Genomic DNA, 26,136 nt, shown 5'->3' with positions numbered 1-26,136 from the left:
AAGATGAATAATCACATTCAGATTAGCTTTTCTTTATCCAAACAACTCATACAGCCACTTAGCTAATGTTATTAAATACATTCTTGACAACTTAATTTTCATTCTAATTACCCTTTTTTCTCTTTGTGAATCTGAAAACATCTTGGGGAGACGCAATTTTGCAATGAACAATAGTGTTTCTCTGACTGTCAGGTTGGGTAGCAGTCTGTCGTCTTGCCGTACGTGGGCAATGCATTTCTTTGCCAGCTGGCGAGTGCAGGGTTTTCCATTTATCAAGATTTCACCTGACGTAATTTTGCCTCCGTGGTCCCTGCAGGTAATCACGTCAAACAAAGACGTCTTTCCGCAAGCTGCAAATATAACAGGTCCAGATGTTAAGTAGCTACGGGAGAACAGTTGCTTCAGGTTCTTCACCCCAAAGCATATATCAATCTGGGGGCCTGTCTGGTTACGACAGCCATGTGAATTTCATCACATTTTCTGATCTGTTCAAATCTAAATTATTTGTACAGAAGGTAGTTAGACTGGCGGCAGCTGAATCTTACTTTGACAGTGGTAATGGGAAGTGTTCTCCACTGAACTTGAAGACCCCAGGCTGCCTTACGGGCTGTCTGTCCTCCATCTGAGGTAGCTGCCTCACTCTGCTCAATAGTAGGGCCACCCTTCTTTTATTGTCTTTGAAAATATAGCAAACAAATGCTGAGACTGAGCAGTTTAAAAAGGGATTTAATTCTTACCAGAGCTCTCTATGAGAGCCAGCATCCGCCCACTTTTGACTTTAAAACTCATATTTTGTATAGCTGCCACATGGGAATCGGAGTCTAGGCCGCACTTCCAAGGAATTTTCAGCTCCGCTAGTTTCTCATACCAGGGAATCTGTGAGGCCATATTAACCTATGAAAGATGAATGGTGTTTTCGTTAAGTAGAAATGCCTGACGTTTGATGATGATGATGATGATTTGTCAATTGCTCTAGAAGGCTTTAAAGTAGAGTAAGAATGCTTCAAATAAAATAAGGGGGAATTCACTGTAATTTCTAACAAGTCTAGAGCTGTGGAGGTCTATTGGACAGTATTTTAACCCACCAATATCTAAATTCAAATCCCAACTCAGTGCTTTTCCAAGTGAAATTCCAGGTGTGATGGTCAGGACTGCAGCCACAGAAATATCCATCATGCTAAATGCTTAACCTTAATTTTATTAAAAAGCAAGGATGGACTCTTATCTAGCTGTAAGTTCTATTGAATGCAATAAGACTTACTTCCGATGCTCAAGATTGCAGTGTAAGTCCCTAACTCTTTGCGGAGATATAATACAATTGTTACTAAGAAATAAGCCTGCTTCTATCTTCCAGCATGTTTGCAAGAGCACTGGCAGATATTAATCCCTGCCTTTTGAAAAACACAATCCATTCATTTAGTAGTGTAATGTGTTTCAGCTTAGGCTAAAAGGGTTTTTTAAGGTCCTTTCCAGTCCTGTAGTTTTATGGTCTCAAGATTGGATTCTGCAGAAACAGACTGCTAAAATCATCAGGGCAGTTTCTTTCTCCAGTAAGCTGCCTAGACAGATCTGTTAAGTATCTGCTTTGCAATGTAGAGTAATGAGTAATGAACATAACCAATACCAATATGTTAAAAGATATATAATCAATACCAATTTGTTAAAAGACATAGGAGAAATGCATTCAAGCACATTTAAAAGTCTTTAGGTTGTGTTGAACTAAATTCTACTCTTAGCAGATCCATTGAAGTTAATGGGCCTATGTTTTAACATTACTAGAGCTACTGTAAGCCTGAATATCTTTGACTGCAAATTTACTGAGGAACAAGTTCTGTTTAATTTAATTTAATTCAATGGAGATTACTTTTGAGTAGACACATATTGACTGTTAATAATAATAATAATAATAATAATAATAATAATAATAATAATTTTTTATTTATACCCCGCCCATCTGGCTGGGCTTCCCCAGCCACTCTGGGCGGCTTCCAAAAAAATATTATAATACTATAATACATCAAATATTAAAAGCTTCCCTAAACAAGGCTGCCTTCAGATGTCTTCTGAAAGTCTGGTAGTTGTTGTTCTCTTTGACAACTTTGTTAAGAGGTCTAAGAGAAATACACTGAGTTCATATCACGGACCACGCTTGGTTATGAAGAAATCTGGCAATTTCAGTTTCTTTCCATTTCTTATTTTTCCAGTCTTAAATTTGGTTTGCCCTATTCCTGCATAGATTTTAAAAATGTAAATTATAAAAGTCTTCATGAAAATTTGTATGAATTTTCATGAACATTTCTCCACACACACATATTGTTATGCAATTTTGCCTAGTATAGGAATTTTTGTAAGCAGTTTCCCTGTAATAAATATATTCCTGGATGCATTCAATTTTGAATGTGATCGCTTCTACTAAAATATGCATTATTATTTTGTAACATATTCTTTGGCTGGAGAACTGCATTACAAAATTCAGAGAAATGTGTATTTCGAAGGAGATCCATACTTTGGTCTGCATATTTCTTTGGGAAGTGAAGGCTTGGTAAAGGTAAAAGTAAAGGGACCCCTGACCATTAAGTCCAGTCGTGACTGACTCTGGGGTTGTGGCGCTCATCTCGCTTTATTGGCCGAGGGAGCCGGCGTACAGCTGCTTCTGGCGAACCAGAGCAGCGCACGGAAATGTCATTTACCTTCCCGCCGGAGCAGTACCTATTTATCTACTTGCACTTTGATGTGCTTTCGAACTGCTAGGCTGGCAGCAGCAGGGGCTGAGCAACAGGAGCTCACCCCCTGTGGGGATTCGAACCACCGACCTTCTGATCGGCAAGTCCTCGGGTCTGTGGTTTAACCCACAGTGCCACATGCGTCCCATGCAGGCTTGGTAATTTTGCATTAAAATTAAAACCCTACCCTTGACATTTTAATCTCCAACCATTAACCCAGCATTCCCTTCCTATCGAAGCAGAACCATTTATACCCTGAAATAGGGATGGGGGAGAAAATCATTTCAGTCCACATTTAAAGGTGAAGCCATCAAATTCACACTTTTTGAAACAATATGAGAACTGAAGAACAGCCATCCTTCAAAATTCACACTTAACTGAATTTTGTGTTTTAGTTCTCCAACAGTATTTACAAAATGCATAAATTAGGGGGAAAGTGTGCATAAAAATGAAATATATTAATGAGGATTACATTAACAAATTCATTATATTAGGGAAATTGCTTGCAAAAATGTGTGCATTTGTCAAAACTGTGTACAAAAAAATGTGTTTATAGTGGGAATTCAAACCAAAATGCTAATGAACTTTCATTAGGATTTTAAAAAATCGTAAATTGCTTTTTTAAAATTTCGGCTCGAATATTTTAAGCAGATAATTACCACGCATTCTACCTCACTCTATGGATTTAAATAAATTCCCCACTTTACCTGGTAGTTGAGGTCTCTGACCTCTAGAACATTTGATTTGCCACTGTATGTGAAATAGAGGCTGTTATCATCTTCCGAGCAAAAAATTCTGTCTTGAAATCTCTTATTTACCTGTATAGAAATCATAACCAAGATGTTATTTGCATAAAGCTTCCAATTATTTTAAAAACAAAGAAGGGAAGGACAGTAAGTGTACATTCGTCAGCTAAAGCCGTGTCTCGTGTAACAAACCAAGATGTTATAGCAGCTACATCAGTGTTTGGGAATTTTGATCCATTTGGGGATATGATCCACAAATTCATGGTTGTCTCTGGCTCTTTAATATGTACCCATGGTGTGTTCAGGGATACATTTGCTTTCCACTCTTTACAATGAATTCCCAATGTGCCTAAAGAAGCTGCACAGCTATGGTTTTACCATTTAAATCATGAAACTGGCAATCCCAGTTGAGATATTTTCCAGTCTGCTTGTGTATTGGAATTGTTCTTTACTGTTATATTGTTGGTTGTTTGCTGTGTTTGGCTCTTTTGGAAGGAACTGTAGGATAGAAATATAATAAACAAATTAAAACAATAACATATCCTACAGGTCATTCACCACTGTTCTATTCACTAATTCAATTTTTAATCTTTCAATTCAAGTATGACTTTTTACTACATTGTATTTCTCAATTTTATTCCATTTATGAGTCATATTTTGTTTTAAAAGGTAAAACCACTTCCACTCTGCCACCCCTCCAAGTTCAGGTAGGTAGCCATGTTGGTCTGACGCAGTCAAAATAAATAAAAAAATTAACAAATTGTTCAGTAGCACATTAGAGACCAACTAAGTTTGTTCTGGGTATAAGCTTTTGTGTGCATGCACAGTTCTTCCCCTCCAAGTGTCAGCCTTAAATTTCACTCACTTTGTCGGTCTCCTCTTCCCCCAGGGCAGGTTCCCGTTGAACGTTTTCCATCCTTTCGTTCTCCACAGCAGTAACTTTTGCTCACCTCCTTTTCAACCGATTGTGTGTTTTCTCCTCTCACTCCAACATCTCCTGCTCACTCTAAGAAGGTAACCCAGAGTAACCTAAAACACCTGGACCACACCCACTTCTGAAATACTGTGCTTACTACTGTGCTATAGTAAGGGTAAAGGTTCATCAGATAATAATTATGGTTTGCCTATCACCTGCTACAGAAACATATTTTTTTATTACACATTGAAAAACTACAGAGGTTTCTCCTTTCGGTTAAGCACCTGGTTTGCTGGGAGCCAGGGATCTGACGACCTGCAAAGGAAGGCCCCACCCTTTATTTTCCTAATTTGTGATTTAAAACATGACTGGAGGCATCTATTGTAGCAATCCTGAAATTCATAAATTTGGCAGCTTGCAAGGTACATTATGTTCCCAATAAAAGTGTTACTTTACCTCCTTGGCAAAGCTCCCAGGAGATGGTGGGGGAGAGACTGCACCTGTGTAATTGTTGTTGAATTATATGGCACCAGTTGGAAAATGCCAGGACACTCAGGTTTTGTGAGCCAGTGTGGTGTAGTGGTTAAGAGCGGTGGACTGGTAATCTGGTGAACCGGGTCCGCTTCCCCGCTCCTCCACATGCAGCTGCTGGGTGACCTTGGGCTAGTCACACTTCTCTGAAGTCTCTCAGCCCCACTCACCTCACAGAGTGTTTGTTGTGGGGGAGGAAGGGAAAGGAGATTGTTGGCCGCTTTGAGACTCCTTAGGGTACTGATAAAGCAGGATATCAAATCCAAACTCTTCTTCTCTTCTTCTTGCATGATGGATGGTGAGGGAGCAGCTGCAGTGACCTGCAACAACTGTGCCATGTTTGTCCTCCTGTCTGAGAACGTGCAAAACTTTACCTACAACAAATGCAAACTGCTTGCCTTGCTAGAAGAGAAGGTACGGCAATGTGAGGCCCCTCTGCCACTTTGTGGCAACAAGAGGAAATTCTCACTAAACCAGAGTGGATTGTCCTGGAACAGAGATGCAGCTAGGGTGCCCCTAGGGAGGGAGGAAGATCACCCAATGCAGGAGATGAACCCCTGAGGAATGTTACACAAAAAAGCAGGACTGTCAGGAGCCATGCTGTGTCTCTGGAGCTGCAAAATCAATTCCACGCCCTCACCTCGGACACCGATCCTTGGTCAGAAGAACAAGAACAGCAGCTGCAGACCTCAGACACACCAAGATGGCAGTGGAAGGCACAGTGCACAGAACAATTCCTGCCACTCCCCAGGGAAGGAAGAGATGTCTAGTGGTGGCAGGTGTCTCACTTCAGAGGGGGGCAGAGACAGCAGTGTATGAAGGAATGTCTCATGCTTTCGGTTGTCTCTATACTAATGCACAGAGTATGGAAAAAGAAAGAACAATTTGGGTGCTTAATAAAGGATGATAAATATGGCCTAACAGGCATTACTAAAACCTGGTGGGATGAGACTCATGAATGTAATGTAGAAATTGAGGGGTATAATCTGTTCAAAAGAAACAGACCAAACAGAAAGGAAGGAGGAGGAGCATTATATGTAAAGGATGTGTACATTTGTGAAGCGATCCATGACTTGGAGCATAGAAGGCAGATTGAGAGTATATGGGTAAACATTGTAGGAGAGGGGAAATGACCTTCTTGCTATAGACTTCCAAGCCAGACTGAGAACTTGGACGATGCCCTCATACAGCAGATTACCAAACATTCAAGAAGGAGAGAGATAGTAGTAATGGGAGATTTCTTGGACTTGAACTCTGCCAAGAACGTAAGGTCCAACAAATTCCTCCATTGCCTTGCTGACAAATTCATTTCCCAGGAGGTAGAAGAAGCAACAAGTGGCTCATTACTCTTGGACCTGGTCCTCACCAAAAGGGAGGAACTGATCAACATAGTGAAAGCACAGAGAACCTTGGGAGGAGATGATCATATTCTCTTGGGTTTCATTATACAAAGGCAAAGGAAAATTGAGCGTAGTCAGGCATGCATTCTGGACTTTAAGAAGGCTGATTGCAAAAAGCTAAAGGAACTACTGGTTGAGACGCCATGGTCAGAAATACTCAAAGGCAGTCAGAAATGGGTGGGAGTTTCTTAAATGTGAAATATTGAAGGCACAAATGCAGACAATTCCAACAAGAAACAAAATAGGAGGCACCAAAAGAAACTGGTATGGTTGCATAATATTACAGATGATATGAGATGTAAGAGTGGCATGTATAAGAAGGAGAAATCACAAAGGAAAAGTATAGACACATAGCCAACAGTTTCAAGGAGAAGGTTAGGCAGGCTGAAGCTGAGAATGAGCTCAGGCTTGCAAGAGTAGTTAATTTTTGTTTGTTTGTTTGGCTATGTATGAAGCATGAGGTAAAAAACAAGCAAGTATGAGGTTCCTTGAGTGGAGAAGATGGAGAAATGCTCTTGGGTGACAGAAAAAGGCGGAACCAGTGGCGTAGCGTGGGGGGTGCAGGGGGGGCGGACCGCACCGGGCGCAACATCTGGGGTTAGGGCAAATCAATGGGTTAGGGGGCACAAATCCACGGGTTAGGGGGCGCAAATCCACGGGTTAGGGGGCGTAAATTACTTGCCTTGCCCCGGGTGCTGACAACCCACGCTACGCCACTGGGCGGAACTGCTCAACACCAACTTTGCCTCTGTCTTTACCCAAAAGGAAAGCAGTGCCCAACCTGGTGATAACAGAATACAGTGGTACCTCTGGTTAAGAACTTAATTCGTTCTGGAGGTCCGTTCTTACCCTGAAACTGTTCTTAACCTGAGGTACCACTTTAGCTAATGGGGCCTCCTGCCGCGCGATTTCTGTTCTTATCCTGAAGCAAAGTTCTTAACCCGAGGTACTATTTCTGGGTTAGTGGAGTCTGTAACCTTCTGTAACCTGAAGCGTCTGTCACCTGAGGTGCCACTGTAAATGATGCAAGGAGGGAGCTGCAGCTCAAGATAGGAAAAGAGGTGGTAAGGGAACACCTAGCTCCTTTAAATGACTTCAAATCTCCAGGGCCTGATGTACCCAAGGGTACTAAAAGATCTCACGGGTGCAATCCCAGAGCCTCTAATCCTTGAGAATTCCTGGAGAACAGGTGAGGTCCCTGCAGACTGGAAAGAAGCACATAGAAAAGGATGCTGTGCTTAATAAGACCTGGCATCGGTTTCTCAAAAGCAAGGTGGGGGTGTAGTTCAGGGTGCCTTTATGACTGCCAAATTACTGGCTCCAAGTAAACCAGGTGCTGAACCACAGGAACACACCTTACAGGCAACACAGAATAGCCTAAAACGCACTTGTTTCTGAAATACTGTGCTATAGTAAGGGTAAAGGTTCATCAGATAATAATTATGGTTGACCTATCATCTGCTACAGAAACATACATGTTTATTATACAATGAGAAGCAACAGAGCAGGGTCACAGAAAGTTAGAAGCTGCTTGTTATAAACGTTTACAGGGAAGTTGCTTTTTAATTTGTTTTAACTGGCTTACCAGTGACGGAGAGATCATTAGGAAAATCCTCCCGGTTATTAGGGTCTGCATGATGGAGATGGCAAAGAATAACCCAGGCTCACAGGATGAAGGCAGGCAGATGACTTCGATATCACACAACAGTCTCAGTATCCTGAATGTTTCTTATGCAGTCAGGTAAGTAAATGGCAAGACCGATTAAGAAATTTGTTTTTTGTGTATTCCAGTATGAACTTTACCTGAACTATACCTCCCAGTATAACATGTAGATCAGAATGTTCCAGCACAGTTCTTGGCTCAACATTGCAGAAACCTTTTCGACAGATGTCTCTCTTGAAAGCATGCAATTGAATGAATAATGATAATATTGCTTGTTGGCCGAAAGCTCCCAAAGTGATATACAGGGAAATTTAAATGCATTTCTTTTTCACCTCTTCCAACTCCACCTATTAAATCTTGGAAGAGCATTTTTCATGCAAGTTGCAAAACAAAGCATAAAGGGTTATGGAAGTTTCTGTCCACATAACATTTCATTTTTAGAATGAAAACGATATCCTTTGATTGTTTTCAAAACACTACTGTATTTTAATTCTTTCCAAAGTCATTTCACATGAGTTTCTCTCCCTTTCCCTCAAAGGGAACACGTGGGACCCTGGTGGGATATTCGATCATACCGTAAGAAGTGGAACAGGCAGATTCTTAAAGATGTGTCATTTCATACGGAAATTGGTCAGATCATGGGCATCTTGGGAAATTCTGGTGAGTAGTATATACACCTGCATTTTAACTAAACACAAATATTTCTACATTAACTACAGCAAACACTTTAAAATTTACTTAACCATCCCTCCTCCCAAGAAGCTCTGGGAACTGCAGCACTGTGAAGGGAATTGGGGTCTCCTAACAACTCTCAGCACCTTTAAAAAACTACAGTTCCCAGGATTCTTTGGGAGAAGCCGTGTCTGTTTAAAGCGGCATGATGCTGCTTTAAATGTATAGTGCATACTGTCCTGAGCTCCTTGGAGGAGGGGCACGATAAAAATGCACTAGGCACATTCATATGACGACAACTTATGTAAGGGACTGAACTCAGTGTCCAGCTCCTTGAATGCTACCTTTAAGGTCGCTAATCCTCAGTCTGGTCTGGTCAATTTCAAATACAAACAGGGTATCACATACCAGTGGCACAGTTGCACTTTTGGGGTTGGGATCACTCATCTTGTAAGTTTGCAAATTATCTGTGTTAATGGAGGGAGAACCTACCCAAATCCATAAATTTAGTTAGATCATGTAATATATTTTAGGATATATAATTTGCTATTGTTTTCAGAGATTTCCCTTGATAATCTCTTGAAACTTTCCACTGACTTGCACAGCTGTCTTCCCCTCCCTCTGGCTTCTTCAGCCACTCACTCATCTGTAACAACAACAACAACAACATCTATCTATATCTATCATCTATCTATCTATCTATCTATCTATCTATCTATCTATCTATTATCTATCTATCTATCTATCTATTATCTATCATCTATCTATTATCTATCTATCTATCTATCTATCTATCTATCTATCTATATCTATCTATATCTATCTATCTATCATCTATCTATCATCTATCAATCTATCATCTATCTATCTATCTATCTATCTATCATCTATCTATCTATCTATCTATCTATTATCTATTATCTATTATTATCTATTATCTATTATCTATTATCTATTATCTATTATCTATCATCTATCATCTATCTATTATCATCTATCTATTATCTATCTATATCTATCTATATCTATCTATCTATCTATCTATCTATCTATCTATCATCTATCTATCATCTATCTATCATCTATCATCTATCATCTATCATCTATCTATCATCTATCTATCTATCTATCTATCATCTATCATCTATCATCTATCATCTATCATCTATCTATCTATCATCTATCATCTATCTATCATCTATCTATCTATTATCTATCATCTATCTATTATCTATCATCTATCATCTATCTATCATCTATCTATCTATCTATCTATCTATCATCTATCATCTATCTATATCATCTATCTATCATCTATCTATCTATCTATCTATCTATCTATCTATCTATCATCTATCTATCTATCATCTATCATCTATCTATCATCTATCTATCTATCTATCTATCTATCTATCATCTATCTATCTATCATCTATCTATCATCTATCTATCTATCATCTATCTATCATCTATCTATCTATCATCTATCTATCTATCTATCTATCTATCTATATCTATCTATCATCTATCTATCTATCTGTCTATCATCTATCTATCTAGCATCTAGCATCTAGCTATCATTTATACCCTGCCCATCTGGCTGCGTTTCCCCAGCCACTCAGGGCAGCTCCCAACAGGATATTAAAAACACAATGAAGCACCAAACATTAAAAACTTTCCTAAACAGGGCTGCCTTCAGATGTCTTCTAAAAGTCAGATAGTTGTGTATTTCCTTGACATCTGATGGGAGGGTGTTCCACAGGGAGGGCGCCACTACCAAGAAGGTAGAGAACGAGATTTTGCTCTAGAAAACCTGAATGATCAGGCATTCCTAAAATACGTTTATGAAATCTCGTTAAGTACCATTGGTACTATATTTTGAGAAATTTTTCTTTAAGATCTGCATAAATCAGTCTTGATGAGTGTTTAGCCCATATCCAATGGCACAAGTTGTTTCAGGATATCTGGTATACTCCTGCGCCAACTTCACTTACTGCCACATTTAATAGAAGTCAGGTTAATACAAATTTAGCTGTAGCAATGCAAGTGCCTGGCTATTTTTATACAATGGGGGTGGAAAGACTTCAGGCTTACAGGCGCTCCTCTGCTCCTTACTAGAACCCACAACCAGAAACTAGTGCTAAAGACATAATATATAGAATTAAAGAATTATGAGCACAGTTATTTGTTTTAAGTACAGTGGTACCTTGGGTTATGAACTTAATTCATTCCGGAGGTCCATTCTTAACCCAAAACCATTCTTAACCTGAAGTGCGCTTTCGCTAATGGGGCCTCCTGCTGCCACCGCTGTACAATTTACGTTCTAATTCTGGGGCAAAGTTCTCAACCAGAGGTACTACTTCCAGGTTAGCAGAGTTTGTAAGCCAAAGCATTTGTAACCCAAGGTACCATTGTACTGGAACTGAACAGAGCTCATAGTCCTTCTGGGCAAAAATCTGGTTTCTGTGCTTCAGGCATATAACCTAGGGCAGGAGATGTCGTTTTGTTGCTGCTGCTGCTAAATAATTGGAAGCCATAAAGCCTTGTCCATCAATGGGAAATCACCCTGAGATCTACCACTGGACCCAGATCTACCTTCTGCCCATGCTTGTGGGGAACTTCATGCCCAGGGGCTGAAAGTCATCTTCTGTGTCTCTTAGTTCCAGCCTGTCATCCCCAGCTCACATGGGGTCCTGCCCTTCCTGTTCCTTCTTGCTGCTTACCAAACCCAAGGACCAACCCACAACCCTAAATTTGGCCTTTAGCCTCTGCCCACTAGTACCCAGGCCCACTCCCCCTTGCCTGACAGCCTCGCCCTCTGATGGTTTCCTTGATGGGCCATCACAGGCCTTTGTCTCCTGCTAATGGTCTATCCAGCTAGATCTGCTGGCTTTGTCTTGTTAGCATAACTAAATCCAGGGACATTCCATGTTTGGCAAAGTTTAATCAAACCTTGATTAATTCAAACTTTTACTAGATCCAGGAATTCTGGGCTAGTCCCCCCCCCATAACAATACTTATGCTGAATTTTCCAATTTGCATTAGGATCGGGGAAAACAACTCTGTTGGATGCCATTGCTGGAAGGCTGAGCCATAAGACAAACTTTTCTGGGCAAGTTTATGTCAATGGACAGGAGCTGAAGCCAAAGCAATTTCAGGACTGCTTTTCCTATGTTCTCCAGGTTGGTTTGTTTTAATTGCATTTCTATAGGAGTCTTGGTCTTTCCCAGCCTTACGTGGGATTGTTCTGCCTGCAACACAGGAACTTTACTCCAATGCCTTTCAGTTGTCATCTCCACATGGCTAAAGTGACTGCATTTTCCCTTCTCTTTCAGAATGATACCTTGTTAAGCTACCTCACCATAGAAGAGTCTTTGACTTATACTGCCTTGCTAGCACTCCAGGAGCACTCCAGCAACTTTATAAAAAAGAAGGTCTGTACTGCAGTATAATGTTATGAAAAGTTAGCAGACTGAAGACAAGACTGTGATCCTCTCACAGTTAAGCTCAAGGGTGCCAACTTGAACAAAATAAATGATAATTCCCCACTTAACTGATCACATGACACAGCACACACAAACCATTTGAGTGGCAATACCCATCAACTTGGGGGGGGGCCTGCTCCCTCAAATATTTTATTTGGGGGGCCGAAGTGACCTCGGCCCCTAGGAGTTGGCTCCTCTGGTTAGGCTGTTTCAATCCTTTCCATCAAAAGGCATAGTGGAATTGCTTCCCCACTAAACCCCCCCAAAAAAACTACAGTTCACAAGATATCATAGAGTTTTAGAGAGATAGAGGTCCTTGGAGGTAAACTAATTCAACTTCCAGATCAGTGCAGGATCTGTGATTCTAGATCTGCAACCATAACGCTCCCAAAAGGCCATCCAGCCCCCAGTGAAGGAGGGCCTGCTGTTGGACCCAGAAACGTTACATGGTGTCAGAAGTGGAGAATGAGGAGTATGCTGCATGAACTGGCAGAGGTTTTCTGGCTGTAAGGGTACAAGCAGAAAGTAAGAAACTGTAAGAGAAAGCAATAAGGCTTATCCAACAACATCTGAAGGACCAGAGGTTTCGAGGTTGGCGGTTCGAATCCCCATGACGGGGTGAGCTCCTGTTGCTGGGTTTCAGCTCCTGCCCACCTAGCAGTTCAAAAGCACATCAAAGTGCAAGTAGATAAATAGGTACTGCTCCGGCGGGAAGGTAAACGGCGTTTCCGTGTGCTGCTCTGGTTCGCCAGAAGCGGCTTAGTCATGCTGGCTACATGACCCGGAAGCTGTCTGCAGACAAACACCGGCTCCCTCGGCCTATAGAGTGAGATGAGTGCCGCAACCCCAGAGTCGTCCGCGACTGGACCTAACAGTCAGGGGTACCTTTACCTTTATTCTACCTGCAGAGAATGCACCCTGTCAGTTAACTATAGATCCTGACTAAATCAAGTCGAGTAGCACAATGAAAAGCATTGACTCAGGGACATTGGAAGACTTCCTGGGAATGATCCCCCCAAAAGCAACCCTGCCAAGAAAATATCCATGCTGGTCCCAGTCTGGGTGAAAGGATTCTGCATATTCTGGTTGTGAAGAATGATTATAATAATGCTTAGCATTTGTACGGTGCTTGAGATTGTATAAAGCAGAATGGCTTAGCTGCAGACATTTAAAGCACTTAACAGACATTCTCTTGGTAATCTTTTTAGTACCTCTGAAAGGTAAGTCAGTATTGCTATAGCCGCCTGTTTACAATGGTGGGGCTAAAGGAGAGAAAACATGACCTACCTGGGCCACCTAGTGAATTGCTGGAGAGATTCAAATTGGGCCATCTTGGCTCATAACTTGCTTTAAAATTATGTCCCTGAAATCAGGACCATCTGAATGTGAATTCAAATAATAGCTTAGTGAATTAGCTACATGGAGTTGTACGATGGTATATTTCTATTTCGAAGACTATCCGGGAAGCTTATTTTGTGATCATTCTGAATTATGACTTGCATTTTGTACAGCATATATATATACACTCCATGTAGCTAATTCACTAAGCTATTATTTGAATTCACATTCAGATGGTCCTGATTTCAGGGACATAATTTTAAAGCAAGTTATGAGCCAAGATGGCCCAATTTGAATCTCTCCAGCAATTCACTAGGTGGCCCAGGTAGGTCATGCTTTCTCTCCTTTAGCCCCACCATATATATAGAGTGCTCAAAGGATGCTTGAGCTGCTGGGTAGACAATCTGAGACCCCAGGTTCTTCCTGAATTGTCTCTGTATTTTGCAGGTTGATGCTGTTATGGCTGAGCTGAGTCTCAGTCATGTTGCATGCAGCGTAATTGGAAACCGCACACTTCGGGGAATTTCTGATGGTGAACGGCGCCGCGTTTCAATCGCAGCACAGCTATTACAAGATCCCAGTGAGTATGGGGCCTAGTGTTTGAGAACAAAACAAACACTCTGTCCTTTTCGATTAACTGTCACTTGGTACATCCATCTACCTCCCATGTCTCCCCAATAGAACTTTTCATCTGTCACAGGGGCGCAATCTAACAAGGGTAGTTAACAAAGAGCGCAATGTGTCCTCCCCTACTTGGCTGATGGGATTTGTGATTTAGAAATCCCCAGGTTAGGCGAATTTGTTACAACAACCCAATCCCTCTAAATAGCTTGGGAAGCCTGCCCTAGTGGATATAAGAAATTGTTTTATGGCTCAGTGACAGAGTTGAATTTAGGGGAGCCTGACCGGTGCTGGGCAGTGAGCTGACAGGGTGCCACAAATTACAAACAAGAGGTGGGGGGCATCAAATTTAGGCATCACAAGGGGTACCCCTGAAATTTTAAAGCCCAAAGTCCGCCACTGTCGGTGATCCTGTCGATAGCCCTTCAGAGTCTCAGGTTGGGTCTTAGATCAGCTACCAGAGATCTTTTAACCAAATATTACCTTTGCACAGTGTTTAGTACAAGCTCCCCATGCTCTAACATGGCTAATTCCCAAATTGTACTGCTAATTAATGATCATATGGATATTCTGGATGGGTCATATGGATATTCTGGATCCCCTTCCCAAAGCAGGGATGCTAATGGATATACTTGTGTGTTACAGCCCTCGAGGTGAAGCAACTGAGATCAGGATAGGGTGGGGGGTGTTCTGATTTACAAAGGACTGTCCTCTATAGGAAGGGCAGTCTGTCCTCTATCCGGAGAGGAGGTGTTGTAGCCATTCCTGGTTTAAAGTCAAAGAATGGAAAGGGGGAAAGAGCAGGAGCGGCCTTGAAGTCGCCCATCAACATCTAGCACTTGGAAAGCAAACTGAACAGGGACAGGTCGCTTGATCACTATGGTGAGATAGAATCATAGATTCATAGAGATGGAAGGGATCCTGTGGATCATCTAGTCCAACCCCCTGCAATGCAGGAATGTGCAGCTGGGGATTGAAACTGTAATCTTGGTGTTATCGTTATTATGGCTCCACTATAATTCTTATAGCATTTGTTTTTAAGTTTTATATCTATACAAATGGAGATGGATAGCTCAGCCGGTTAGAGTAGTGTTTCCTGACCTTTTTCTGACCATGGCCCTCTTCCAATCTTGTTTCCTTCCTGTGCCCCCCATCGGCGTAGCCAAGGGGGGCAGCTGCCCCCCCATAAGTGAAAAATCAATATAAATCAATACAAATCTGAGGTTCTGCGCCCCCCCCCCAACAAAAATCCTGGCTATGCCCATGCCCCCCACCCAGGGCTGAAGGAGCCCTGGCTGCCTAGATAAAAGACTATAGTCTCACACACCCTTACCTGGGAGTAAGGCCCACTGAACTCAGTGCGGCTTTCCTCTGAGTAGAGACTTAGTTATTTACTAGATGCAAGTCAGCAGCACCAGACAACCCTGCTCGGCTAGGCGCTGGGGTGGATTTCACCCCATGCCTCGCAGAGCCGGCCTGACACTACCGACGGGCCCTGCGCCCCTCAGTAACATCCGAAGGCTCTGATCCGCTGGGCGCTCGGGAGGATTGCCTTGCAGAGTCAGGCCCAGGCTGCCACAGGGCCCAGCACTTGTGGCAGCAAGAAGCAGCTCTGGCTCTCCCAGCTCTACCCATTGCCACCCCACCACCGCACTTACTTGACCTGGGGGTTACGAATTGCGGGCTCTACTGGTCAAAACGGGAGCCTCAGCGATCGCCATCTTCTGCTGGAAACAAACCAGGACTGTTCCAGGAAAATGCAAGTGGCAAAACAGGAGTGCTAGGCTCTGGTGGGCCAACCCCTTACTCACTTGTGGTTGGCCAAGTGGATATCCAGCCAGTCAGGACTAAAAAAAAAAAGATATTTCACCCTTCACTTCTCACTTTCCTTTGTGGCCACCTAGCCTCATGCTGTGCCTCCCATTTATGCAATTTTCACCTGTGGCCCCCTTGGGATATCTTGGGGCCATATGGGCCCCACTGGGTTAGAGCATGGTGCTGATGACGCCAAAGTTGCAGGTTCAATCCCTGTATGGGACAGCAGCATATTCCCGCATTGGACTCAGCGGTTCTCAACCTGTGGGTTCCCAGATGTTGTTGGACTACAACTCCCATCATCCCTAGCTAGCAAGGCCAGAGCTCAGGGATGATGGGGGTTGTAGTCCAACAACATCTGGGGTCCCTTCCAACTCTATGATTCTATTAAATGTTATGTTTATATGTGTCCTCTTTCTGATGATGCGTTTCCTTTTTTTCCAAAAAGCAAAGTGTAAGTGGGCCCAGAAATGGATTCAGATGAAAAAGTGTTGGAATAATAGGCTGTCCATAATAGCCAGTCCCAGTTAGATCTCTAGCAGCCTTTGTTGTTGTTTTTTAACCAACTTAAGTGTCTGGGGCTCTTGGCAAAGGCAGCTGCACATAACAAAGTATTGTGGTAGTCTAGCCAGGAGCATTATCAGGCTAACACAGAACTGGTAACCACACTGCTGCCTGTTGCTGCAGTAACATGCCATTACGTGAGGTTTCAAGAGCTGTTCCTGTTGTTTTCAGAGGTCATCTTGCTGGATGAACCCACCACAGGTCTGGACTGCATGACGGCCAATCAGATTGTGTTGCTACTATCAAAGCTTGCTCATAAAGGCAGGATAGTGATTATTACAATACACCAGCCACGATCAGAACTTTTCCAGGTAAAGAATACTTGTGTTAAACCACATTTTAATCATGGATGTCCTTTGTAAAGGAACAGCAACAGGTTTGGTCTCAAGCATTAAATGTTATTGCTGAACCTTCAACAGATTGCAATCACATAGGTTGGGAAAAACAGATGGTAAACAGTGGATTTCACTTTGGGAGAAACCTTTCAAATCAGTATCAATCCAGATTAAGGAGGCATCCTTAAAGCTTATTCAAAAATTGTATCTTACATTTTTGTTATCAGAACGGTAGTTCTGCTATAAGGTTCTGCAACTCTCCAACATTTTGACTTCACCCCAGAATGCGCACTCTCCCAATGTCCTGAGACAGACAGATGCCAACAATATGAGGCTATAGAGGGACTTCATTGACTCAAGGAATGCACCACACAGATGTGTAGAGTTTTTCCTCATCACACAAATATTAAAACTGCACACTTCCTTTGTCATTAGGTATTCTCTATTTTTTATATTCTTTTCTTAGCAACATTTGCACATTAATGCTTGTTTGTTCCCCCCAAGGTATTTGATAAAATCTGCATCATGAGTTCTGGAGAACTGATTTTCTGTGGAGATTCATCAGACATGATCACATTTTTTACCAACTGTGGCTACACATGCCCTGAACATTCCAGCCCTTTTGATTTTTATGGTAAGAGCTTCTCAACTAGGTTCACAAACACAGAACCTTCCAGTTCCCTGGCAAAAAAAAAAATCTATGCAAGTATATTTTTGTTCAGTCTCATGGAGTTCAATGCAACTTACCTCCTTGAAGTCCCATTAGTTGGAAACTAACTTTATGCAAGATCATAGGCATTCAAAGAGCAGAGTGCTATTAGTTACTGTTTTCAATTCAAAGATCTATAGTGAAAAAGATAAATTGGGGGTTGGGAAAAAGCATGCAATTTGTTTTTATTCTGCTGTGTTACTAGAATGTTTTCTTTGCATAGGATTATGTCCAAAAGCACGAAGCAAATCAACCTCATATGATAGGGTTGCCATATTTAAAAAAGTGAAAATCTGGGCACAAAAGTTGTTGAGCATTTTCTTGGGGCGGGGGGAGAGTGTTTGCAAAATCTAAAAAACAAACAAACAAAAAACCCTGACATGGGCTGCCATATGTCCTGCACAGAATTGTTTACAAGGGCTAAATACCGGCTATGTCCAGAAAATTCCAGATGTAAGACAGCCCTATCATATGGATGAATATAAGGTGTATATTAAATCTGGCTTAGAGGTGTGAAAGCAAGGCGCCTTTTAAATTTGCCTGTTGTTTGTCTTCTGATGTGTTTCTGATATTATTGTTACTGAATGAATATTTAATAACAGGAACTACTACTGCAATAATTATAATAATAGCCATCACTGCTGCCGCCGCCACAGAACACAAGCACCAGCTCATCTTCCTCCCCGAGCTCAGGGCTGGTGGGGAAAATAGGGACATTCTGGGATCGCTTTCATAATTCTGGGACTCTCCCTGGAAAATTGGGACACTTGGAGGCTAGGGACTAATTCAATTTTGTCGGGTAAATTTTGCAGTGGATCTCACATCAGTAGACTGTCAAAGCAAAGAGCGGGAACTGGAGACTTACAGCAGAGTTCAAACCATCTGTTCCGCCTATAAAAATTCAGAAATCTTTCGCAGAACTCTGGAGGCAATTGAAGAAGCAAAATGCAAGGTGAAAGAGCTGCCACCAATACCCTTTAAATGCAAAAAGCCCCCCAATGTGTTCTTCAAACTATGGATTCTGCTCAGGTGAGAGAGCACAGCTCAGGAGCAATGAATGCAAGGCCTGCTATTTCTGGTGTCCTTCACGGCAAGAATGATCTTGGCCTGCAATTGCAGTAATTATTCTTCACTTTCAGGAGGACAACAAGGAATTTATCCAGAGATAAGATTGGAATGCTGATGCGGCTCTTCCAAAACATGTTCTTCAGCCTCTTTCTTATATTCTTTCTTCTGAGACTGTCCAGTGATGCTCTTAAAGGAGCAGTTCAGGATCGCGTAGGAGTCATTTACCAGTGTGTAAGCGCTCCACCACACTCAGGAATACTCAATGCTCTGTCATTATGTAAGTTTCTCTACAGCATCAGTAATGGTTGCAGGGAGAAAGGGTGTTCTGAAACAATACATTGACTACATTATGGGTTTAGTTTGGAAACCTTTTTATGCATGTTGGAGCACAGACAATATGCCACTGCAACATGAGGCTGGACTGCATCAATAACCCTTTGGAAATAAATAGTATTAATCATCATCACACCTATGCCGTGCTTTAGAATTGTCAAATTCACACACATTATCTCAGCAATCTGCAGAATAGCTCTCTGAGATAAATCAGTATTAGGGCCAATCTGATGTGAATCAACTAGATGACATGGTACATGAATGGATGTATTTAATGCTGCAAGGTTATGGGAGAGATTACAGTGGTACCTCGGGTTAAGAACTTAATTCATTCCAGAGGTCCGTTCTTAACCTGAAACTGTTCTTAACCTGAAGCACCACTTTAGCTAATGGGGCCTCCTGCTGCTGCCGCGCCGCGGGAGCACAATTTCTGTTCTCATCCTGAAGCAAAGTTCTTAACCTGAGGTAATATTTCTGGGTTAGCGGAGTCTGTAACCTGAAGCGTATGTAACCTGAAGCGTATGTAACCTGAGGTACCACTGTATTAGTATCACATGGGGCAGGTATGAACCTTTTCCCTTGACTATGGTCCCCAAGAAAATTGCACCCTATATAAAGCTACTATTTCTTGGCACCAAAGATAGCTTGGGGGAGGGGCGAGAGCTGCTTTTTGCCCCTAAACTGCTGGGTATGGTGGGGAAATAGTTAACTCCATCCCAGTCTAAATTCCTCCCCCCTCTGCAACAAGGCTGTTATTTTTAAAGGGGGAGGGACTCACATGTTAAATGCAGCCACACATTTTACACATAGTCTAGTCCGAATGTAAATTCTCCTAAAATGTGTAGAAATACCTTATGTATTTATTATTCTCTGGTATAGTTGTTTGTTTCCCTTTCATTTCCTGCACTGAGGGCTGTTGGAGACCAAGAAAGTCAAGATGGTTTATATCGGAAATGGCAAATGTTGTTTGCCTACATACTGTATTTATATTTATTTAAAAGCACTGCTTAATATACCTTGTGACAAAGAACACGATCCACCCTAGGAAGTTCTCTTTCGAAATGAATGGGAGCTGACCCAATGCAATACAGTGGAACCTCGGGTTACATACCGTCCTCCTTACAAATGCTTCGGGTTACGAGCTCCGCTAACCCGGAAGTAGATGCCCCTTGTTGCGAACTTTGCCCCAGGATGCGACCGGAAGTCGCGCGCCGACGGTGCAGCAGCAGCGGGAGGCACCGCTAGCGAAAGCGCGCCTCATGTTAAGAACAGTTTCGGATTACAAACGGATTAAATTCGTAACCCGAGGTACCACTGTATAGATGGCAGACGTCGCTGCAAGACAACCACTTTGATTCTCCGGTATAGAGTTGTTTGTTTCCCTTTCAGTTCCTGCACTGCGGGCTGTCGGAGACCAAGAAAGCCAAGATGGTTTATATCAGAAGTGGCAAATGTTGCTTGCCTACATACTGCATTTCCTGCCTTTTAGCATCATCAGCATGGCACTATTTAGTACTGTTATCTACTGGTAAGTGCAATGGCAATTGGTACGCCGGGTGAATTCATTCTGTATGGCTCTGGTTTCTCGGATATCTAGAAGACAAGAGTAAAGATAATGGAGATGGAAAGGACCTCAACTCCTGCAGGAAACACATTACTTCAGCATCCCTGATAGATGCCCATCTGGCCTCTAGCTCCTGCCAACCTAGCAGTTCGAAAGCATGCCAGTGCAAGTAGATAAATAGGTACCACTATGGCAGAAAGGTAAATGGCATTCCGTGTGCTCTGGCACTCATCCCGGTTCTCCGTGTGCCAGTAGCAGTTTAATCATGCTGGTCACATGACCTGGAAAACTGACTGTGGACAAACGCCCTTGGACTGAAAGCGGGATGAGCACCACAACCCCATAGTCGCCTTTGACTGGACTTAACTGTCCAGGGGTCCTTTACCTTTTTTACTCTACCATCTGCCAAGTGTTTAGTCTAAATCCTTTTGCTTTGCACCCATTGGTCTATAGCAGACCTTCAGATATTTGAAGATGGAGATTGTATCACCTCTAAATTGCTGTTTTCCCAGGCTAAACTTTCCCAAGGCTTAAAACAACTAAGTCCTGTACAGAGTAGACCCACTGAAACAAATGGCCCTAAGTTAGACATGGCCGTTAATTTAAATGGAGCTACTTTGAGTCAGACAAACATTTCATCCTCTCCCCCTAGGGCTCGCTGGGTTTGATTCTACGTCACTTAGGGTCAGTCGGGAGAATATATGGCTCTTAGCTGCTCAACTCTCAGCCCATTGCTGGGAAAAATGAGCCAATCTGTACATATTCAGCATAATGGCACTCCTTTTTGGAGGGTACAAATTTGGATGGACAGGTGGAGGGATCACTATTTTAAATATATAGCCATATGGAAAGGGTCCCTCCACCATGTGAAAATGTGGCACGTCAAGGAGGCTTCTACCCAAGCTGCCTCTTGATGTTCTTTTCCCCACAGCTGTGGCTTGTGAAGAATGATAGAATCATAGAGTTGGAAGGGACCATGAGGGTCATCTAGTCCAACCCCCTGCAATGCATGAATCTTTTGCCCAGTGTGGGACTTTAACCCACAACCCTGAGATTAAGAGCCTCATGTCAAACCTGACCTTCCCAGAGCCACCATTTCTCTTCTGCTCAGTCACGGCCCATTTATTTATTTCTGAGCGGAAAGATGGAATATTAAACATATTGCTGCTTCTTTTTCAAAACACCCATTTTTCTTTGCAGGTCTATGGGATTTTACCCAGCAGCTTCTAGCTTTGGCTATTTCTTTGCTGCCCTCGTAGTACCTTATATAGTAGGTGAACTGATTACACTTATTCTTCTTGGCATCATTCAAAATCCCAATGTGGTCAGTGGAGTAGCGATACTACTTAACATGGGAGGTGCCCTAGCTGGAACTGGACTTGTAAGGTAAGGGAAAGAGTTATTTGCAAATATAAAGATACAGTTACACTATATTGTTGAAACAGTGATTTATAATGATTAAAATTGTTACTGGGAAATGATGGGAAATGAGAGCATTTGGCTCAACAAGATAACCCGTATAGTTAGCATCCTCCTGTCTTGAGAGACAATGGAGTTAGCCTCCAGGGGTGCAGTCAAACTGCTGTGATCTCTCCGGGGCACAGGCCTGTACAGTGTATATGGAAGTCCTGGGCTGCCCCCTCTTGTCCTCACTGATGTGGTCCAAAGGAAATCAGAGCAATCCATTTGGCACCAGCTTGGCTATATGAGTTGCTAGAAGGAAGCGGACAGGATGCCATCCAACTGTCTTAGGACTCTACTCCAGATTTGTGTAGGGTTTACTCCTTAGCCGTTTCTTCTCCTAAAGATGTCCTGCAAGGCAGCAGAGGTTTTGGGTCAGAATTTTCCTTCTCCTAGATGGGCTACTTTCCCAGGTTGATGAGCCCCATCTGCCTTTCACTTCCCTCTACACCACATGCAGAAACTGCCTTCTTGACCATTGGACCCACTATTGGTCTTGTCCGCTCAATCTGCCAGAGCCTGTCTTCACAGGCAGGGCAAGTCCCTAACTCACCAAGGGTTTGAGACCCAATGGCTACTCTCACCTAGTTTAGCTGGCCAGTTGAAGCTGTTCCCAAGGTTGTTGCATGCTGACAGCTTCTAGAAACTACAGGCAAGAGCTGAGTGAGGCAAACAGACTACCCCAGAAGGAACATGATGATGTCACCCACCAGAAGTACTGCCCCTCCCCTAACACCCCCCACAACCCTTTTATGTATGTTGTTGTTTAGTTGTTTAGTCGTGTCCGACTCTTCATGATCCCATAGACCAGAGCACGCCAGGCACTCCTGTCTTCCACTGCCTCCCGCAGTTTGGTCAAACTCATGCTGGTAGCTTCGACAACACTGTCCAAAAAGCTTCATAAAAATGTAACAAAAGTCCATGTAATCTACCATGGTTTCCACCCCCGTTGTTGATATACGTGAGGCTTATAAATGTTTAATATATGCTGTGCCACGAGATGGGAAACAAGATTACATAATTTGGGCATGACTTTTGTTTCGTTTCTGAAGGAATCTGGAGGAAATGCCAACTCCGATTAACATTCTAAGCTACTTTACGTTCCACAAGTACACCAGTGAGATTCTTGTTGTGAATGAGTTTTCTGAATTAAAATTTACATGTGGTAAGTACTAAAAAGAAAACACAACACCTCCAATTTTATTTATATGTTTTATTCATAAGATTTATATCCTGCCCTTCATCAGAAATTATCTCAGGCTGAATTGCAACTATTAAAAAAATCCAGCAACCCACAATAGACAAATAACATGCAGTGGGAGTTATCCAAAGTAATCAATACATCTATCCCATAAAACAAGCTGAGCTGGATCTGTCCAAATGCTCAATTAGTCCAGGATACTGTTTTCACAGTGGCTGACGACGAACAGCCATAGCTAGTGAACAAGCCAGAGGTGGGGAAAGCCAATTTTTGCCACTGAGGTCATCTGGGCTTCCAGTAACAGAGGAGAAACCAGAAAATCTATTTACCCTGATCCAACAAGGGAGATGAAGATGAAGATTAAATTTGTTACCAGCCAGGGAACAGCTATTTCCAGCAGGAAACAACTATTTAAAATTCAGAATTAAAACAGATCAGAGTCACAGGAATAGTGTGAGTCCCAAAAACACATATATCAGGTGTCAAAGGCTAGGGGAAAGAGGTGTGTTGCATTTGCAGAAAACTGTATACAGTACTGTAGTGAAGAAGCCAGGTGCACATCTGCAAACACACCACGTTTTCAACTAGTCAACACCAGGCACAGGTGCTGTAAAAGGCTTGGACACATCAGCTACCGAAAATCTAATTTCTTCTCTGGCAGAAGTCAGAAACAGGGGGCAGAAACCTGCTGGCTACTGCAACTGTGCTTTATTTTTGTTTCTTGGGCTAAAGAAAGTAACTCCATTCAGAACATGTGATATATAATATGTAGGAAAAGCAAACATGGGAGAAACTAAGACGATGGCCTGGTTTGGCAGCACGGTAAGCCAAACTATGGTTTAGTAAGCCTGTGTGAATGTCTAACCTCCTGGAGAGGAGCTCACTCACAGCCATTGTGAGTACTGCTGCACTGCCCTGAGCCAGGCCAAAGTTTGGCCTAGCATGCTGCTCCAACACGGATTCCTGGTTAAACTTTCTCCACACTAACCATGAGCTATAGCCAAGTTACTATTGAGAACCAGCTGATCCTGAAAGGACAGGTGTGCTTCCTGGAAGTCTAGAGCTTTCCATATGGACATCTCAGCAGAGACCCTGAAGAAGCGCTTTCAGCTACTTGGGCCAATGGGACAAATCACCTTGAGAAGGGGTGGGATGGATTTAAATCTTGCCATAGCTGTAGCCATTGGCCCCTAACCAAGTGGTCAAGCTTTCTGAGAATGTAAACGTCTCCTTTTAGAATCTTCAAACCAACACTGTAATCTGAAAACCTTTCTTTTGGTAGGTCACTTCAATGATTCCACTGCGGCTGGGGCTCCCTGTCCATTCTCCCAAGGGGCTCAGGTCATTGAAATGATGTTTCCCGGTGCAGCATCCCGATTCACATCGGACTTTTTAATATTATATGCCTTTGTCCCAGCAGCCATAATTCTAGCAATTATCAGTTTTAAAATAAGAGATCAAATTATTGCCAGGAAATAGACGTGACACTAAATGGTCTACATGCTATTTCACTCTTGGGGTGTGAAAGTACAGCGTGAACTATGAAATCTAAACCATTCCCCGTTATTTACTTTTAGTTCTTCGGTGCTAATATTATGATAAACAAAAGCAGCTAATCCAGCTGTATCTCTTGCAAATTCAACCACCAGTGCTGCATGAACCGCACCCTCTTAAAGAAAAGCAACAGTCCTATATTGCCTCTTAGGTATTCAGGAGGAGTTAAGTTTTTCCACCCCAAACCCAGTTCTGTCCGAACAGCTGACTGGTGCAGTTATTTCTGTCCCCACCCCCCACGCCAGACTGATTCTTTTCCTCTCCACATTGTGTTTGAGCAAATTATTTCAGGGGGGGGGGATTCTTTTGTATAACATCTTTATTTTAAAAATGACCAACTGCATTCGTTTGTGGTAATGTTTAAAAGGTTCAAAATAGCAATTTACAAGTGTCATACAAAAATAGAAATTTCCTTTGCATTTTCCTGTTTAAGATCATATAGTTTTGCTGAATACTTCAATTCAAACAAGCAAACAAAAAAATCATAAAGAATTTGTGATGGTTAAAAACTATAGTCCAACAGCCCAAACCTTCCAATAGTCTAAGTAGAAATGCAACTTTTATCATATTATGCTGGCAAAATACAGAAAATTGTGTCTTAACTGGAGGGGGGGGGAAATCTCACAATCTCACACTGAGATACTAATACGCTGCAGCAAAGGTGAAACTGAGGATCAGGGCATCGACCTGCTGTTAAGATTAATGTTCAGAACGTCCTTTGAACTTTTCACAAACCAGTTATCTGATGTTAAATGACACAGAATGTGTCTGCTTTTCTTCTTCAAACGTTTTGCAACATCTGAGTCATCTCTTACTGAGTTTAACTAAGAGAAGTGATTCTGGCACAATCTACTATACTGATCATAAACAACAATGACCATAATTATTATTAAGTATTTATGATGGGGGTTTTTACGCATTTTTCAAGTGTACAAAACATAATGACTCAAATGTATGAAATGCAGCTTCAAATCTGGTTGAGACATACTTCTCAGTCAAGAATCAAACTCCATTTCTTTCCAGGTTTTAGAGGCATTTCTTTTGTACTGTTCTAGTTCCTAAAATGGAAAGATATATTGAAACAGTTTTTAATGTTTAGTTTTTTTGTAAGTTAGTTCTGAGTTTCATTTTTGAAAAAAAGCTTCTAATAAATAATAATATCCCCCATGATATAAGCAACTGCATGTTCAATTTTAATGTGAGAACATTAAGTATTATTCCGCAATATATTGCAAATTTTGGATCTCATCCAGTCTCTGCTATCATTACTATCATCATTGCATATAAATCAGTATGCATAAAAATAAAATGAAAGACATAAAAGATGGCATTTTAGAAACAGTGTATGCGAGATAAGCCCAAACACCCAGGGGGGTCTAAACTGCATGGAATGTATCAGCGGTATCTATATATCTTAATTATGAATGAGTTGTAAAA

At 42.1% G+C, this 26,136-nt stretch overlaps 2 protein-coding genes across 2 annotated transcripts in view; one reads left to right on the top strand and one right to left on the bottom strand.

Moving 5' to 3' along the window:
- The window catches only part of LOC310758766 (ATP-binding cassette sub-family G member 8-like), a 71,871-nt gene that overhangs the window by 12,042 nt on the left and 33,693 nt on the right, over window positions 1-26,136 (bottom strand). Inside the window, exons 13-15 of the mRNA XM_083605699.1 lie at window positions 3,431-3,541; window positions 738-894; window positions 112-350 (exon numbers count right to left, since the gene is read on the bottom strand). Coding sequence (XP_083461825.1) covers window positions 112-350; window positions 738-894; window positions 3,431-3,541 — 507 coding nt within the window. The remainder of the gene's footprint in view (window positions 1-111; window positions 351-737; window positions 895-3,430; window positions 3,542-26,136) is intronic.
- On the top strand, window positions 7,042-25,311 carry ABCG5 (ATP binding cassette subfamily G member 5). Its single transcript, XM_083605172.1, has 13 exons — window positions 7,042-8,057; window positions 8,518-8,639; window positions 11,697-11,833; window positions 11,987-12,085; window positions 13,922-14,054; window positions 16,646-16,785; window positions 17,314-17,443; window positions 18,331-18,547; window positions 18,658-18,863; window positions 20,309-20,447; window positions 21,684-21,869; window positions 22,997-23,109; window positions 24,428-25,311. The coding sequence occupies exons 1-13, from the start codon at window positions 7,951-7,953 to the stop codon at window positions 24,622-24,624; spliced, it is 1,926 nt and encodes a 641-aa protein (XP_083461298.1). The 5' UTR covers window positions 7,042-7,950; the 3' UTR covers window positions 24,625-25,311.

The sequence above is a fragment of the Podarcis filfolensis genome (assembly GCF_964270895.1).
Source record: "Podarcis filfolensis genome assembly, chromosome: 3".
NCBI lineage: Eukaryota > Metazoa > Chordata > Lepidosauria > Squamata > Lacertidae > Podarcis > Podarcis filfolensis.
The sequence above is the reverse complement of the archived record's forward strand: the minus strand, read 5'-3'. Positions and strand labels throughout refer to the sequence as shown.